Genomic DNA, 15,928 nt, shown 5'->3' with positions numbered 1-15,928 from the left:
CCTCCTCCCTCCACGCACGTACAGGGCCAAAGCAGACACTTCAGCACTGACTCACATCCTCCCTCATCTTGTTTCCAGTCTAGGAATCTCACCTCTCCTCCTGGGCTGAGGTATTTCGGGGCAAGGATGGTGCCTGATCTTTCTTGGGCCTGCCCTTCCAGCCTGGCCGGCCAGACGACTTGACACCTAAGAGCTGCTTCTCTTTTCTTGAACTCTGAGGGCAACTGGGGATCAGGGAGGTAAGGGGCTAGATGCCTAGGGGCAGAGGTTCTCCAGAGAAGCCCCTACTGCCCAACACGGTTCCCTCTGGGCAGAGGAATCTGCCTCTGGTGCCCCAGCTGGAAGCCAGGGTAATGCAGGGTTTCTTTCTCCTGTAGAACTCTCCTAAAGGAGCTGTGTGAGGTGGATAATCTGCCTGGAGCTGGCCTAGCTAGGGATCAGCTCAACAAGAATTCCCTCCTTTCCAAGCATCTCCGTTGCACAAGCATCCAGCGCTAATTCCTGTCCAAGCCTCTCCTTGGCTAGAGATCCAGCACATTCGAATGCAGCTTGCCCCCTGCCAGAGCTGCAGGTCCCCGATGTCAGGCACTTATAACACCCAAGAACACCCCAGGCTCACAAGTCACTTTGTCCACAGCCCTAAGGGAGGAATGGCTTGCTCACTAGTGCCTGTAGGAGGCTCGCAAGGCAGCCACCTCGCACCCTGGAGCACTTCCCAGCAGTGGGAGGCTAGTCCAGGCCAGGACACCATTAATGAAGCCTTGACTGGGGTGAGGCATCTCAGGGCCAGCTGGCCTTGCTGCTTCTGGTTCCACACTGAGCCTTGATCCTATCCACATACTTGACTCCATCCAAATCCAAAGTATGCCCCTCCCCCATCTTCTGGTATCCTCAGGGCAGAGAACTCCTCTAACACATCTCTGTAGCCTGAAGCCAGCCCAGAGCAACCATAGGAATTATATGCAGAGCAGATCTGCACCTGTGCACAGCCCCACCACCCCCAGCATCTCACAGCCCAGAGCCCAAGCCCTGGCCTCAAGCAATCTCCACTTCTTTGCCTAACCTGGAGCCCTCACTTGGTGGGTTCCATTAACTGCTTAGGGCCCACCAGGTAATGAATTATCCCTACATTTGCTTCCTAAGGATCCAGGCTGGCCAGGTATGCTCAAGCCAAACATGTTGGGGAAGAAATGGCCCTCCATCTGTTGGAGAAGGGATCTCCTCCTGGAGGCCATGTTGCTCAGAAAGTTATCTCTTCCCACACTGGTTCCCAGTCCCAGCCTGGCCTATGCCCAAGTCCCAGCAGACCAAAGGCCAAGCGGGGCTTTTCCATGACTTTGTTGGAGCTCAACCTCCATGGGAAGGGTCTGGAATGGACTTAGAATCTCAGACTGGACCATCTGGAGAAGCCCAGAGAGCCCCTGACATTGGGACCCAAAGAGGGTCAAACAGGCCCCAGGCCACCCAAGAGTCAGCCCTGAAACTAGACCAGAGGGCAGGCTTCTTGCCCCTGCCCTCCAGGACAGGAGAATTCCGTGGGGCACCTGTGGGGCAACCAGCACCACCCAAATGCAAAGGGCTTCTTGAGGCTCCCCCAACAACCACAGGGTCAACTCTTCCTCTCCATCTCCACAGCCCCCTACCCCAGGCCTCACCCCTTCCCAACCTCACTCCCTATGCTCCAACATAGGCAACTGGTCATCAGTTTGATGAGTATCTTTCCAGATGCTTTATTTTTTTCTACAAAATTACATATATCTGTGTGTCTGTGTTCAGATAAAAATGTAGACTTTTGCAGGTATTTTTTAATGTGAATGGGATCATATTGTAAATTACCCTGAAACTTGTTTGTCATTTAGCACTTTTATTGGGGCTCTTTCTATATCAGACACATAAAATCACATAATACTTTCTAGTTTGTTGCCTTCTTTTTGCACTGTGGTTTATTTAGCCAGTCCTTTAGTGGTGGACATTCAAGCTATTTCCAGTTTTTCACTGTTACAAACAACACCGTATTGATGTTCTTAAACAGATCTCCTTGTGCCCACATCAGAGCGTCTCTCTGGGGGAGATTCCTGGAAGTAAACTGTATGCTTTCATCTCCTCCTTCCAACCTGGGGCAACTTCAAGGTCTCACCTTTCACCCTCAAGCAGCTTTCTAGTATATTTTCCTGTACAAAAGGCAATTCCCTCTTCAGGAAGAACCTTGAGGCCAGCTATTAGCATCATGTTCTATACACCACTGCACTGTTGTGGACCAGACAGACACCACCTATCCCTTTGGAACATCCTCCATCCTCTCATCTCATCTGAAGTACCATCTATATGTAAGTCCATCTCCAGGCCCTTCTTATCTCTTGACCATTGCACCCCACAGGCTCCCAAGAGGGCTTGTTTCACCTTGACCATCCTGCACATGCTTAAGGACTTGTTTTCCTAAATGGGCCTAAATTCCTTGAAGATAGGATCTAGACCTGGAACTCACTGCCCTAAGATAAAGCCTTGTGTGTGTAAGTAATTGTCAAATGCATGCAATTTCTAACAAAACCAAGTTACCTCCAGCATGGCTATGAACTCATCAGTAAACTCATGGGAAAGGTCTTTGTAAGACTGCCAGATGGGGGGAGATTTGCTTCAATTTATCAGAAACCCTAGGAAAAGATGAAAGGGTTTTTCTTACACTGTTCAGCTTGACTTGGAGCCAGTGCCTTTGATTCTTGGTGGTTCTTGCATTGGGCCAGGCCCCTCAGCTCCGAGTGGGGCGTCTCACACTTTGACTGTGGTCAAGCTGGCCCCTGACTTGGCTGGAGTTACTGCCTGCTGCCAGGGGAGGCATTTGGAGGCCCCAGGGATCTTAATTGCTTTCTGCCATCTGTGGCCACTGGGCTGGGTCTGAGAGTCTGAGAAGGGACAGGTGGCCTGGCTGGCACATCATCCAGACATCTCCTCGGGCTGGTCAGTACCATCTCTAAACCAGCTGGCAAAGGCTCCAGAGGGGTGCCTCTCCCAGGCACGCATTTGTAGTGCACTACAGAAAGAGCCAAGGCTGAGCTTGCCAGGGCAGTGTCTTCAGCCACAGACACAGCCCTGGGCAGCTTTTCTCTCTGTCCCAAACCCCAGCAGCAGCCCTGCCTGGAGCCTAGAAGGCAGAAGCTGCTGTTTGTCCTCTCCTGAATCCCAAATTATGCGCCTTGCAGAGGGCTGGGCACATAGTAGGAAGCTAGGAAATATTTACTGAACAACCAACAGAATGAATGTTCACCCTACCTTAGAGGAGGCCACCTAATGCCACTGACTATATGTGGGAGGGTAAGGCTTGGATTCCAGAAACAAAAGAGACGGAAGAAAGTGTGAGCAAACCTCACCTGCATCTGTGCAACTTCCCAGATTCCATTCTTTCCCGTCAGGATTCCAAGGAATTCTCCAGGAACTCTAAAGTTAGGGCAAGTGTTGTCATCCAATTTTCCTAACTCTCTAAACCTGTGCTACTTCAAGTGCGATCCGTGGACCAGCAGCGTCAGCATCATCAGAGAACTTGTTAGAAATGCAGACTCTCAGGTTCCATCCCAGACCTAATGAATCAGAATCTGCTCTTGAACAAGATCCCAGGTGATCTGTGTGCATGTGATAGTTGGACACTACTGCCTTAAGCAGCTAGTGAGTGAACACATGCCCGGAACCTGCGTGAGGACTTCTCACCTGGCACAGAATGGGCTGTTGGAAAGTGTGGCTAACTATACCTGGGGCTTCTGCCTAGCTTTATGACTCAGACCAATTATTGAGTTAGGTATTTTCTGTCTCTCCAGCCCTTGAATACTGTCTAGAATATAGTAGGCACTCAATAAATATTCGATGAATAAATGTTGAATGATTCTCATGCTTTTTTCTCAATTTAGGATGCTTAGAGGATGGTGGACCTCTGCTTATAGATATAAATTGCAAGTTATTTGAAAGGATGTTTGTTCCTAATAAGGAACCCTGGAAAAACAGCTATTCTCTAAAGAACAGTTACTGGGTGTCAGGCCAAGGCTTGGTACCAGGTGGACAAGCTCTCAGTGTTTTACAAAGTGTGGTTCAAGGCCAAGGGCATCAAGAGTGACCAGGTACTTGTTAAAAATGTGGTTCCCTGGGCCCTGTCCTGGACGTGCCCATTGAGGACCTTTGAGGATGAAGCCAAGAAATTTGCATTTTTAACAAGCATCCCAGGCACACTAAAGTTTGGGAATTATTGCATCCCTAGTTTACAGAAGAGGAAACTGAGGCAGAGAGAACTGACTTGTGTGAAGTCACAGAGCCAGTGAATGATGGAGACAGGACTCAAACCCAAGACTGCCTAAATCTGGAACCCACAATTCTAACCATATTGTCTGTTACACTGGAAAACTGATGCCCAGTCTGGCTGTCTGTATTTAGCCATATATATCACTTTGCGTGTGTTTCAAGTGTTCACAAAATTTGCTAGATTGTGAACTCTTGGAAGGCAGTGATGTGTTTTATTTCTCTCTGTGTCTGTAGTATCCATTACCATGCCTAACACCTGGAAGATCCTCAAAAAAAGTTGTTTGAATTGAATTTTTACAGATACATGATTATCCATCTCTATAAACATACATTCACAGAGAACAACTCATTTTCAGGTAGCATCTTGGAACAAGCTGTAACAACTATATACTTTCCCGCTCTCTCTTGAACCCACTCAATCAAACTTTTGCTCAAGCCACTCCATTGCCCTGGCTCTTGTCAAGATCACCAGTGACCTCAACATGGCTGAACCTAAAGATCAACTGTCGGTCCTTATCTTACCTGACCCCCTCCCCTGAACCCCTGCCCCTGTGGCTTGGGACATAGAACTTTCCCCCTCCTGAAACTATCTTTGCTTGGCTTCCAGGATATTCCTCCTATCTCTCTGGATGCTGCTGCTTCTTTTTTATTTTTTTCCAACTTTTTCATTGTGGTAAAATACACATTAACATAAAATTTACCATCCACCATTTTTAAATGTACAGTTCAGTGATATTAAGCACATTCACGTTGTTGTGCACCCATCACCACCATCCATCTCCAGAACTCTTTCATCTTGCAAAACTGAAACTCTGTACCCATTAAACAATATCTCCTCATTCCTCCTTCCCCAAACCCCTGGCAACCACCATTCTACTTTGTCTCTATGAATTTCACCACTCTAGACATCTCACAGAAGTGGAATCATACAGTATTTGTCTTTTTGTGACTGGCTTATTTCACTTAGCATAAGGACCTCAAAGTTCACCTATGTTGTAGCATAGTGCAGAATTTTCTTCCTTTTTTAAGGATGAGTAATATTCCATTCTATGTATATACCACATTTGGCTTATCCATTCATCCATCAACAGACTCTTGGGTTGCTTCCATATTTCACCTATTATGAATAATGCTGTTGTGAACATGAGTGCACAAATACCTCTTTAAGACCCTCTTTTCAATTTTTTTGAGTATATACCCAGAAATGGAATTGCTGGATCATAGGGTAACTCTATTTTTAATTTTTTGAGCAATGGCCATACTGTTTCCACAGTGGCTGTACTATTTTACATTCCCACCAACAGTGCACAAGGATTCTAATTTCTCCACATCCTTGCCAACACTTCTAACTTTCTGGTTTTTTTTTTTTAATGGTAGCCATCCTAATGGATGTGAGGTGGGATCCCATTGTAGTTTTGACTTGCATTTCCCTAATAATTAGTGATGTTGAGCATCTTTTCATGTGCTTATTGGCCATTTGTATTTCTTCTGTGGAGAAATGTCCAGATGCTTCCTTTTTAACAAAGTCTTGCTGATTCCTCTTCATCTTCCAGACCTCTTAACCTTGCAGTGCCCAAGGACACCATCCTTGGACCTCTTCTCTTTCTATACTCACTCCCTTAGTGATCTCAAACAGCCCTACAACTTTAAATATCACCCACCTGCTGACCACTCTCAAATGATATCTTCAGCCCAGCCCTTCCCCAGGTGCTGGGGTTGCCACGTCTAGCTGCCTACAGGATGGCTGCACATGGTTGTCTAATAGGCATTTCAGGCTTAACATGTCCACTGCAGAGCTCCTTTTCCTCCCCTAGAAGCCAGTCCTTCCACAGTTTGCCCCATCTCACATGGCAACTCCATCTTTCCATTGGCTCAAGGCAAAACTCTTGACTTCTTGTTTTCTCACACTCCATCAACAAATCCTGTTAGAGCTATCTTCAAAATATATTCAGAATTTGACCACTTCCACTGCTGCTGTTCTAGTCCAGGTTAACATCATCTCTCACCTGGTTTATTACAGTGACCTCATAACTGGTCTTCCTGCTTCAGCCTTCCCCCTTCAGTCTGTCCTCCATCTGGCAGTAGAGTAACCTGTAAAATCCAGTGCCACATCATGTCACTTTTCTGTTCAAAACCATCTGTATTACTTCTAGCAAAAGCTAAATTCCTAATAATGCCCTGTAAATAATCTCTTCCTTGTACTTGGCCATGTTAAACACATTCCTGCCTCAGGGCTTTGCACTTGCTGGTGTCTCTGCAGAGATAGCGATTCTTAACTTTTTATTTTGTGCCATGGACCCCCCTTTGTCAGTCAATGATGGCTGTGGACTCCTTCTAAGTATAATATCTTTAAATCCATAAAATAATTTCCATAAATTATAAAGAAAGCCATTTATATTGAAATACAACTCTCAAAATATTTTTAAAATGTGTAATATAGTAATATATGTGTTTCTTATCAATTCATTAATTTACAAGAGTTAGCAGCATAATTTTGAAGTAGTAATGAGTATAATGATATCTTGAGATATTTTTAACAACTATAATGCAATATGAAAATACCTGTGATTTCTACTAGCAACAACGTCACAGGTGCTGCTAATATCACTGTGATTTGCTGTCTGCATTCATAATTGAAGAGCATGCTAAATTTTAGTTAGTGAAAATAGAGACAATTTTTTTCTTGCCATATAAGGTCAAGACCCCATGAATGCTATCCATAGACCTCTAGAGGGGGTGTCTGTAGACTCCAGGTTAATAACCCCTGGCTTAGAATGTTCTTCCCCCTTCCACCCTCACTGCTCACTCCTTCCTCTCCTTCCCCTCAAAGCCACCTTCTCAGTGAGCTCTCCCCTGAGGACTCTATTTAAATTGCATCCCCACATTCCTTATCCCTCTTTCCTACTTAATATTTCTCCATAGCACTTACTCACCTTCAAATATAATATTTTTTAACTTATTTTTTAATTGTGTATTTCCTTCCACTAGAAAATGGGTTCTATGAGAGTAGGCATTTCTGTCTGTCATGTTTGTGCCATGTCCCCAGCACCTAGAACGGTGCCTGGCATACAGGAGGAACTCAATAAATATTTGCCGGAGAAAAACAAAGATTTCATCTCTGAGAATCCCATGTTTCTTCTCATTTTTTTTCTGTAAAAAGTTAATGAATGATTTGTGAGACTTTTAATAAAGATTCAGGAATTATCATCAGTTTTATTGCTATCATTCTGTTAACATTTCTAAGGGTAACCTTAAACAGTAGCAGAGAGCTGTGGAAACCCAAGGATTCTGAGGGAGCTTCCAGTGCTAAACAAGAAGTACCTTCCAAAGACTCTTTAGGGACCTGGGTCTCACCCAAACTCAGGGAAACACCTCAGAGGCAAAGTGCTGCCAATATAGCAGTCAGGCCCCCATCTCCAAGCAAACCAATGATACTGATACTTTATCTCCGGCAGTGTGGTAAAATGGAAAATACATAGGTCTCGGGGTCAGCTGGACTGGTGGTGCCAATTCTGCCACCACTTGCTAGCTGTGTGACTGTTAGTAAGTTACTAAACCTTTCTGGATAGGTAAGATGGGGTCTTTGTGAGAATGAAATGGGATGGCTTGCACAGCGCACAGCACAGAGCAGGTGCTCTATAAGTGGTCATCCCCTCCCTCTTCCATCTCTCTAGGTCATTTTATAACTACTTGCCAAGGTTCATGGGATCCTGATGGCTCAGAGGAGGAGCCCGTCCAGTCCTCTCCTGCATGCACCCCCTCTGCAACTAGACCCAACCCCAGCAGTCCCTTGGACTGTACCACTGGAAATTGGTGCCTCCACTCTCACCTCAGATGTGTGGCTGAGACTGCCATGTGGACCTTGACCATGAAGCCCACCATCTATCACAGTGTTTTCTCCTGGCCTTCCCTTTTGCCCACACTGGAAGACTTTGTAGATATACTCAGAGCATAACACAGAAATCACTGTCCCCCAGTTTTTCAGTGTAAAGAGCTTTCAGGGAGCGCAATCACCCTTCTCAAACGTAGGCACCAGGGAAATGCTAATATACATGTACACTATGAGCCAGGCCCTGCTTCACACATATAGCATGTATATGTACATATACACAAAGAGGTATATGTGCACACGTGTATGTATATATATACACGAGGCCTCAGGAACTCTCCAACCCTCCCATTCTACAGAAGAAGAAAAAGAGACCTAGAGACATGAATTCATCATCTTGCCCACATCAAGCAGCTTCTGAACTGCAGAGCCAGGATTAGAACCCAGCTATTTAACCATTTTGTTACATGCTCACAGCCTGCAACATGTATTTCCAGGCACTGAGCTTGGACTTGGGAAAACCAGCTGACCATTAAGAGCTAGAGCCAGGTCTTACTGGGAGGTGATACCCAGCCCCTCAGTCTTGCCAGACAAGCCTCTCCAGACTTTGTGAATGAAGGCCAAGGAAAAGAAATGTTGCAGTGACTCCCTTTGAGCTCATATTTCTTTCTTGTTGCAAAAAGTGCTTATTTCAGCATCCATCATCTCCCTCTTTGTTGTGCAGACAATCTGCCCTGTCGAAGGATTTGTGCTGTTATTACGCGTTTGTTTATTATTAGATTTATTTCTCCTATAAGCAAATGTGTTCACAACATTCCATCGGGGAATCTTCTTAATTGTCACATAAATGTCATCTTATGTAAATTGATATTTATCTTTCCATGGAAGGGGGAAGAGAGGAAAGAAAGAATAAACAATCTTCAGTCTTGGAGAGAGAAGGCGGTTCCTGTCCCAGTTCACAACTCACCGACCTGCCTTCAAAGCCAAAGGTGAGCTAAAAAAAATTATTGGATCATTTTTGAGGGGCAGCCAAACGGGAGGGGGAAGAAAAGTTGGCAACGCTGTTTTGGGGATGTTGGGCCAGGCTCTCAAGTCTCCCCCCAAAACCCTGCCTGAAAGTAGACCACCCCCTCCCCAACTGGCAGCATCCGGAGAAGGCTACAGTTTGCCTCCCACTCCTCCCTATCCAGGAGGCCAGCCCTACTCCTTCCTCGAGAGGTGAGCGCGGCGGGCGCAGCGGGTTGGGTGGGTGTGGCCCGCGGCTCCGGGAACCGACCCAAGGCCCCGCCACCGCCCGCGAGCCGCCCGACGCCCGCCTGCACGGCGAGCGCAAGCTCTTCTTCCAGAAACTGCGAGGATCCGAGCGCACTGTTTGTGCACCACAAGGTCAAGTCGGGAAGTGGAGCCGGAGGAGGAGGGGCCAGGAGGCGAAGGGTGGGGAGAGGGGCGCCCCGCTTCCTCGCCAAGTACCAGCCCTTGGAAGTTGCCCCTTGGTTTTTAACCCTTTAGGGGGAGTGGGAAGAACGAGCAAGGGGGAAGACGATACCCTGGGGCAAACTCCTACTGGGGCCAGGACGTGCAGCCACCCACCCACCCATCACTGCGTTCCACACCCCCCGGAAATGCGGGGCAGAGCTCGGCGCCAGGAGGCACCCGGACGGGGGGAGGGGGCGACGAACCCGAGAGGGACCCTCTCTATGGACCGCCCCTCCTTTCTTGAGGTCGCCCACAATTTCAAGTTTCCCCCGTCTGGGATGTTAGTTTCCATCTGCTGTGGGTGGGGGAGGAGGGCCGCGCCCCCTCCCCCAGACTAGCGCGCGCCCCTCCCCTCCGCTCCTGCCAGCACTTTCTGCTCACTTCTGGCGCTGCAAAACGCCACGCGATTTATTCAAGTCGCATTTTTAAACCAGCGAGTCAGGAGCAGAGCCTAGGGCGAGGGTCTTCCAGCACTGGAGCCCCGGGAGGCGGAGTGCTCGGTGCAAACCTCATTCCCTCCGCGAGTGTCGCCTTCAGGCTGTTATTTGCAAAGAAACGTCTTTTTGACGCAGGGAGAAATGGCAAATTTTAAGTACGTCATTAATATGGCGCCAAAAGATTTTTTTAAGTATAAGCTTGCCTTTTCTTTTTTTTAAGGTTGCGGGGGGCGCCGCCCGGGTCTGGGGCGCGAAGGGGGCGGAGTGTGAGCAGAAAGTGTGAGTGAGAGAGTAGAGGGGCGGGGTATGTGTGTGAGTGTGTGAAGTGTGAGCAGACCTGATGGGACTTGCACGGGCGCAGCCGCCGCTCGGGCCCGGCCCTGGGGACAGGACGGGCTCGGGGCGCCCCAGAGCCCGTGGGGAGTCCGGGCCCAAGGTGCAGGCGGGCCAGCGGCCCAGCAGGGCACCCTCCTCGCGAGGCCTGCAACGCTACCTGGACCCGCTGCTGGAGCTAAACAACTGGGCGTGGGGGGGGGAGGACGGGGGGGGTGTCAGGAGTGGAGATCTGAGTGAATAAGAAAAAAGTGGCTACTCCCCCTCCCTCGCTCCTCCCGCCCGCCCCCACCCCACCCCACCCCACCCCCACCCCAACACATTTTTTTTTTCTAAAGAGATCACAAGGAAGTCTTGGTTTAAAAAGAAACAGAAACATACACAGGGGGGTTGGTGAATGGTGCCGACCGCGGCCATCGCAGTTGGAGGCTATTTTGGGGGGGCGTGAGTAGCTTCCATGGAGTTACTTTGCGCCCACTCCTAGCGGCAAGGGCTTGGGTCCGGCGGGCCGACCGTCCCCGGCAGGGGTGCGGGGCCGAGGACGTCGCGGTCCCGGCCGCCTCCCTCGCTGCGACCCCGGATGGATGCGCGCCCCCCGCCCGCCCGGACCGGCCCCAGGAGCTCTGGGTTTCGGGAGCATCCTTCCCGCGCTGGCCCCCGCCGGGGCGCATAGCCGAGGGCAGCGCCCCTCGGAAGGGCACCGCGGAACAAGGTAAGATCCAGCCCCGGGCAGTGGGCCCTGCGCATCTCCACGGCGTTATTTTGTGTTTTTGCAACCGATTTGCAGCGCTCCTCGCTCCCTCTCTCTCTCTCTCTCTTGCTCGCTCCCTCTCTCTCCTGCTGGCTGCCTGTTCTAGGAAGCCAGCGCGGGGGGGGGGGGGGGATGCACAGCACAGGGGAGAGAGATTGCGCATGTTGGTCAGTCGTGTTTTAAAGAGTACATTGCGGGGAGGCTGAGAGGGGCGCATGCAACAACAACTTTTGGAAGGGTGAGCTTGGCGACCTTCTTTATTAATGACTGCGGCAAAGCGCCCCCGGGCCGGCGAGGGGGCGCGGGCGGGCGGGGGCGCGCCGGGGCTGCAACTTGCTCGGCGGGCTCCGGCCGGGCGGAGGGGCTGCGGTGGGAGACCGGTGCAGAGGGGAGGTCGCGCGGTTGGGGATTGTGGTTCGGAGAACCGGAGCTATCTGCCCTCCTGTCGCCTCGAGTTTCATTTTGTTGATACGCAGCACGTCCGGGCGCCGAACCGGGCTGAGCCGGTGCACATGACCCCACGCTAGGCTCACGTGCAGCGGGTCCGGTCCCAGACACCTTCCGGAGGCCACCGCCTCCGCCCTGTCGCCCCCTCTCCGAGCTGGGTGCACGCGGGCGCTGCACGCGGGGGCAGCATGCTCAGCTCTCGGGCGCGGAGGCTCTGCACAAATTAAACACAGTTTTTTGGAGGGCGGGGGACACCCTTTCCAGGTGAGTATGGAGGGTGCGCAGCCCCGACGCCGGGCACGCGGATTGGGGTCGGGGGCAGCCCTTCCTCCAGGGCTGCGCGGGAGTCCGGCGGGGGAGAAGCGCTGGGAGAGTGGAAATATACCGGCGGCGGCCGGAGCGGCGGGTGCGCGCCCGCGGGGCGACGGCAGGGGGCGTGGCCCTTGTTTACCTTCTCCCAACTCTGCCGGTTCGCGTCCCGCTCCGGGGACGGTTCCGCAGTCCCCTGCCCTCTGCCTCCGCCCCTGAACCCTGGGTGGTACCGGGAAGATGTAGGCAAGTGGTGGCCCCAGGCTGGAACGTACACACCTGACCCCCAAATGAGTGACATTGTAGCCCCCGCCCCCACCAAGCACCGCTGCAGTCCCTCTCTCGGATCCCCAGCCCCGCCCCGCCCCGCCCCCGGCAGTGGCATCTTCCCGGCCTCACCTCCTTCCTCCCTCCCTCTCTCCCTCCCTCTTTCCCACCCACTCGCCTGCGTCTGCGGAGCGGCTCCCGCCCGCCTCCCACCCGCCTGGGTGCAGACTTGTGGCTCCCTCCGGTCCCTTCCCGCCTATCCCTGGGCCCTCAGACACCCTTTTCTCCAGGCCAAAGGATGAAGGCGTCAGCTTAGCGATTCGTGGCTATTTTGTCGGAAAATAAGGATGTATGCGAGACAAGCAGGAAGGCTTCACTCTAGCTGCCAGAGGCCCAGGACCTCCCCCAACCCTGCCCCCCACTGCACACAGCTGCCCACCCCCCAAGGGGCTCGGCTGCCCTCACCTGCTTCACCTAAACCCGTCCTCCTGCCCCGAACATCAAGTCCACCTCCCGGTGCCGCCCCGGGCCCGAACCACCTCTTGCCCTTCCTTTGCCTGGGCCGGAGCCCCCCGCAGCCACCTCTGGCTCCTCCTCCCGGCTCCCGCGGTCGGAATCACGCCGGCGCGCCTCCAGCCTGCGGTCCCGAGGACTGCCTCCAGGGGCAGGCTGGAGACTCGCGCCACCCCCATCCCAATCCCCTTAGCTTCAGCCGCGGGCCAGGACGGTGTTTTTACCACCTTAGACGCAGGTCTCGTGCCGCGGGCTGGTAGGAGCGGAAAGGGCAGTGTTTTCCTTTGCCTGGTGCCAAGGGTTCGCTGCAGCCGGCCACTGTGGTCTCCGCAGATTTCCAAACCTTGCCCCCGCGCTTAGCACCCCCAGCTCGTCTACTGCGGGATTCCGAGACACAAAGTTTTCCCCAGGGGCTGAGTTTGCAGGGGGTCATCAGGAGGCATCGTGCTTGCACTCAGAGCAGTGTCAAAGGGGACGAGGAGGAGCTAAGTGGGCATGACTGACCTGGCGCCTTGCCTTTGTTGGAAGGGGGAGGAGCCCTGATCTTTGAGCCCAGACAAGCTGTTAGGACGTCCCTTTAACGTTTTTGTTGGCAAAGGAGTTCCGGGCCGGGGCCGGGGCCGGGGCCGGGGCCGGGGCCGGGGCGGGGCGGGGCGGGGCCGGGGTGGGGGAGGGCCCCTTGGTCCCTTGGTCCCTTGGTCCCTTGGTCCCTTGGTCCCTTGGTCCCTCCGTCCCTCCTCTCCGGGTGGTATTAACTCCCTCTCTTCAGTGGTAAAATTCCCAGTAGGACATTTGGCAAAAGGGCCGGGCAGGGAGCTGCCAATGGGGCCTGGGCTTGTTTCCTGGGTTCCCAGGGTGCTAGCGTCTCCCCTACCCTACTTTCTCTCGCACCTTAGAGCCCCGAGTGAACGCACCGTCCCTGCTATCCCGTCTTCCTCAGGCGGGTTGGGACTCGCAGAGCAATCTCGCAAGCAGAGGAGGAAAATAACAACAGAATAACTGTAAGGGGAAGGAATGAGTAATAAAGCCGACCCAGGCAGGGAGGAGGGCTTTCATGTTTAAGAGATGCTATTTGCTTTTTAGGTCACGGGCTGCAAAAACAGGCTTTGATCCGAAGTGGGCGAATAATTTATTGAGAAAGTTTGTATGGTAGGGGAAAAAAAGGGATGTTTGTTTGATCTGGAGCCCTCTCAGTTGTCCCGAGTGCTGTTGGCTGTTGTTTAGAGTGGAAAAGCATTTGGTTCCACAGCAAATGCCTCGCAGAGGGAAGTCCTCACCCCAGGCGGCAGGGCTTGCGCTGAGTGTTGGTTTTGCAACTGTTTTGCCAAGGGTCTCCCCAGCGCTTTTGGAGATGAAGTGTTTAAGGATAGAGTTGTTTGGGCTCAGGATGCAGCAAATGTTTCCAGAACATTTCCCATCCAACATGCTTTTCCTTTCCCTAAATTGCCTGGCTAAATGGCCAGTAACACTGATCCAAGAGGCTGTCAGAAATCGTCACTTCGTTTTCAATGACAGGTGAAGGACTGCTAGTGCACAGCCCCCACGTGCACCCCAGAGGCTTGAGGTTAGGCCTTTGATGCTGACTTCCACATCACATCCTTGAGGTTGGGGGCAGGGTGTTCTGGTTAACTGGTGTTCCGATTAACAGGGAGGTATTTGTTTTATACTTAGGACCCAGGTTAGAGGCTTCCAGTCCAGAGTCTTTACAGCTCATCCAGCAGGCTCCCTGGGGGCCTCACAGTTTTCCCTTTACATTCTCCAAGGGGAGGCCAGGTCCGGGTTGTGAGAAGGAGTACCCCTGGCTTGGCCTGTCCTCCACATAGCGCCGTTACCATGTGGCTCAAAGCTTAGGAACCCAGGAAGGTTCCCAGACAACCCACAGGAATCTGGAGTGCCCCAGCCCACTCTGGAGCTGTAGGCTTATGCACTGTAGCCCAGCGGGGAGGGGTACTCCATCTGGAGTCATGCAGCCTACGTTTGAATGCTGGCTATGCGGTCACCAGCTGTGATGACTGCCCTGTGCCTCAGTTTCTTCATCTGCAAATGGAGTTAATAACAGTACCTACCTCGTGGTGGGTGTATGCATTAAGCAGTCTGTTGCATAAAGAAGACTAAGCCCAAAGCCAGCCATGTGGCCAGCACTGGGTTAGTATTAGCCATTCTTACTGTTACTACTAATGACCTGGAGAAGGCCCAAATGCAGCTCTGACCTTTGCTCTCCCCCTTTAGGCTAGGCCCCAGCTCCCTTTGCTGAAGGAGGGATCCGAAGGGCCCTGCGGTTGCCAATGGGCAGCCAGCTCTGGGAGTGAGTGGACTGCGCTTTTCCCCCCTCTGAGGTGGAGAGTAGGGGGAAAAGTACTGAAGGACACAGTAGACAGAGCCCCTCGCATCCTCCAGGACCCCCTTGGTACGGAGCATGGGGTCTGGAGGGAGGGTGTTGGCAGCATGTTCTGGGGGAGCTGGCGCCCCCTGGGACACTCGGGGTTGCAGGTGGGCAGTGATGGGTGTCAGAGGGCTCGGGCTTCCCCGAGCTTAGAGAAGCAGGTCTGTGTGTACAGCATCATTTTCCTACCAGCAACTCCTGTCCCTGAGAAGGCATTAAAGTTAATGAGAGATAGGAAAGAGTGGGGCTCTGACCCCTGTTTAAAGCGATTTAAGAGCGTGCGGCTCTTGTTTTCTGAATGTCTGGCCTTCCCGACGCAAGGAGGCTCTGAGGACAGGTTTTCCAGCCGAAATATCATTAAATTGTATTAGCATCTTATTACACACACGCCTTAGCGGTCTGCCTCAGACAGGGAGAGTTTTTGTTTCTCTTTGAAAGATTGTGTCTGGAATGGTAAATTGCCTGCTTGAAAGCCTTTTTCCCCCCCTTTTAAAGGAGGAAGATGAAATCCTGCTGTGTGCGGTGGCGGGCAGGGCAGGCCTGGTGGCCCCTGGAGAGGAGAGGCCGGAGGCCAGGTTGGGGTGTTTTAACTGCCCAGGGAGCGGCTGCAGTAGCAGGCCTGAAAGGCCCACTGTTCCCAGGGTCAGCTGGAGGGGTGTTAATGGAGGCCCAGGGTGTTTATTTGAGTTTATTTGCGGAGAGGTCTTTAAAGGGAGCTGGCATTGGGCATTGATGTTTCAAGTCCAGACCTGAGGCCCCCACTAAGACCAGTGGCTAGTGCTGCCAAGAAAACATCTGCCACCAAATTGCTGCCCTATTATTGAGTTGACATTGATCATTAGCCAGGAGCCCAACCAAATAAAGCCTCCTGGAGAATGTGTGAGGTTAAGATGGGGAAGGAG

The 15,928-nt window shown here is 51.9% G+C and overlaps 2 protein-coding genes across 12 annotated transcripts in view; one reads left to right on the top strand and one right to left on the bottom strand.

The window, feature by feature from the left end:
• Positions 1-9,373: 9,373 nt before the first annotated feature.
• JADE2 (jade family PHD finger 2) overlaps positions 9,374-15,928 on the top strand; it is a 52,010-nt gene continuing 45,455 nt past the window's right edge. Inside the window, exon 1 of one of the 7 annotated variants that reach the window (XM_046665820.1) lies at positions 9,374-9,496. The gene's annotated coding sequence lies outside the window, so the exon portion shown is untranslated. Of the gene's footprint in view, positions 9,497-9,545; positions 10,179-10,574; positions 11,069-11,279; positions 11,346-11,696; positions 11,819-15,928 lie in introns of those variants that run through there. The other 6 variants (XM_046665821.1, XM_046665823.1, XM_046665817.1 and 3 more) reach the window with 6 other exon arrangements.
• Positions 11,347-13,140, bottom strand: LOC124241756 (uncharacterized). Of its 5 annotated transcripts, none has more exons than XR_006889315.1 (3): positions 12,596-12,839; positions 12,006-12,142; positions 11,347-11,768 (listed from the first exon to the last, which is right to left on the bottom strand). XR_006889315.1 is itself a non-coding variant. In XM_046665826.1 (3 exons), the coding sequence occupies exons 1-3, from the start codon at positions 13,074-13,076 to the stop codon at positions 11,368-11,370; spliced, it is 687 nt and encodes a 228-aa protein (XP_046521782.1). In that variant the 5' UTR covers positions 13,077-13,140; the 3' UTR covers positions 11,347-11,367. The 5 variants fall into 5 exon arrangements, 3 of the variants coding, with proteins under 3 accessions (XP_046521782.1, XP_046521781.1, XP_046521783.1); XR_006889316.1 differs by having other exon boundaries at positions 12,006-12,085; positions 12,596-12,712; XM_046665826.1 differs by lacking the exon at positions 12,596-12,839 and adding an exon at positions 12,871-13,140 and having other exon boundaries at positions 12,006-12,085.

Source organism: Equus quagga, chromosome 7 (assembly GCF_021613505.1).
Source record: "Equus quagga isolate Etosha38 chromosome 7, UCLA_HA_Equagga_1.0, whole genome shotgun sequence".
NCBI classification, from domain to species: Eukaryota; Metazoa; Chordata; class Mammalia; order Perissodactyla; family Equidae; genus Equus; species Equus quagga.
Note: the sequence above shows the minus strand (reverse complement) of the source record. Positions and strands in the feature narration are given on the sequence as shown.

Excerpts from the sequence above, each read along its gene's own strand:
- LOC124241756 (XM_046665825.1), bottom strand. The coding sequence starts at position 13,076 with ATGACCCCCTGCAAACTCAGCCCCTGGGGAAAACTTTGTGTCTCGGAA. Across the intron at positions 12,143-12,870 it reads GCACGAGACCTGCGTCTAAG|GTGTGTACGTTCCAGCCTGG; the intron begins GTGGTAAAAACA and ends TTTGGGGGTCAG. Across the intron at positions 11,769-12,005 it reads ACCGGCAGAGTTGGGAGAAG|AGCCTCCGCGCCCGAGAGCT; the intron begins GTAAACAAGGGC and ends TAATTTGTGCAG.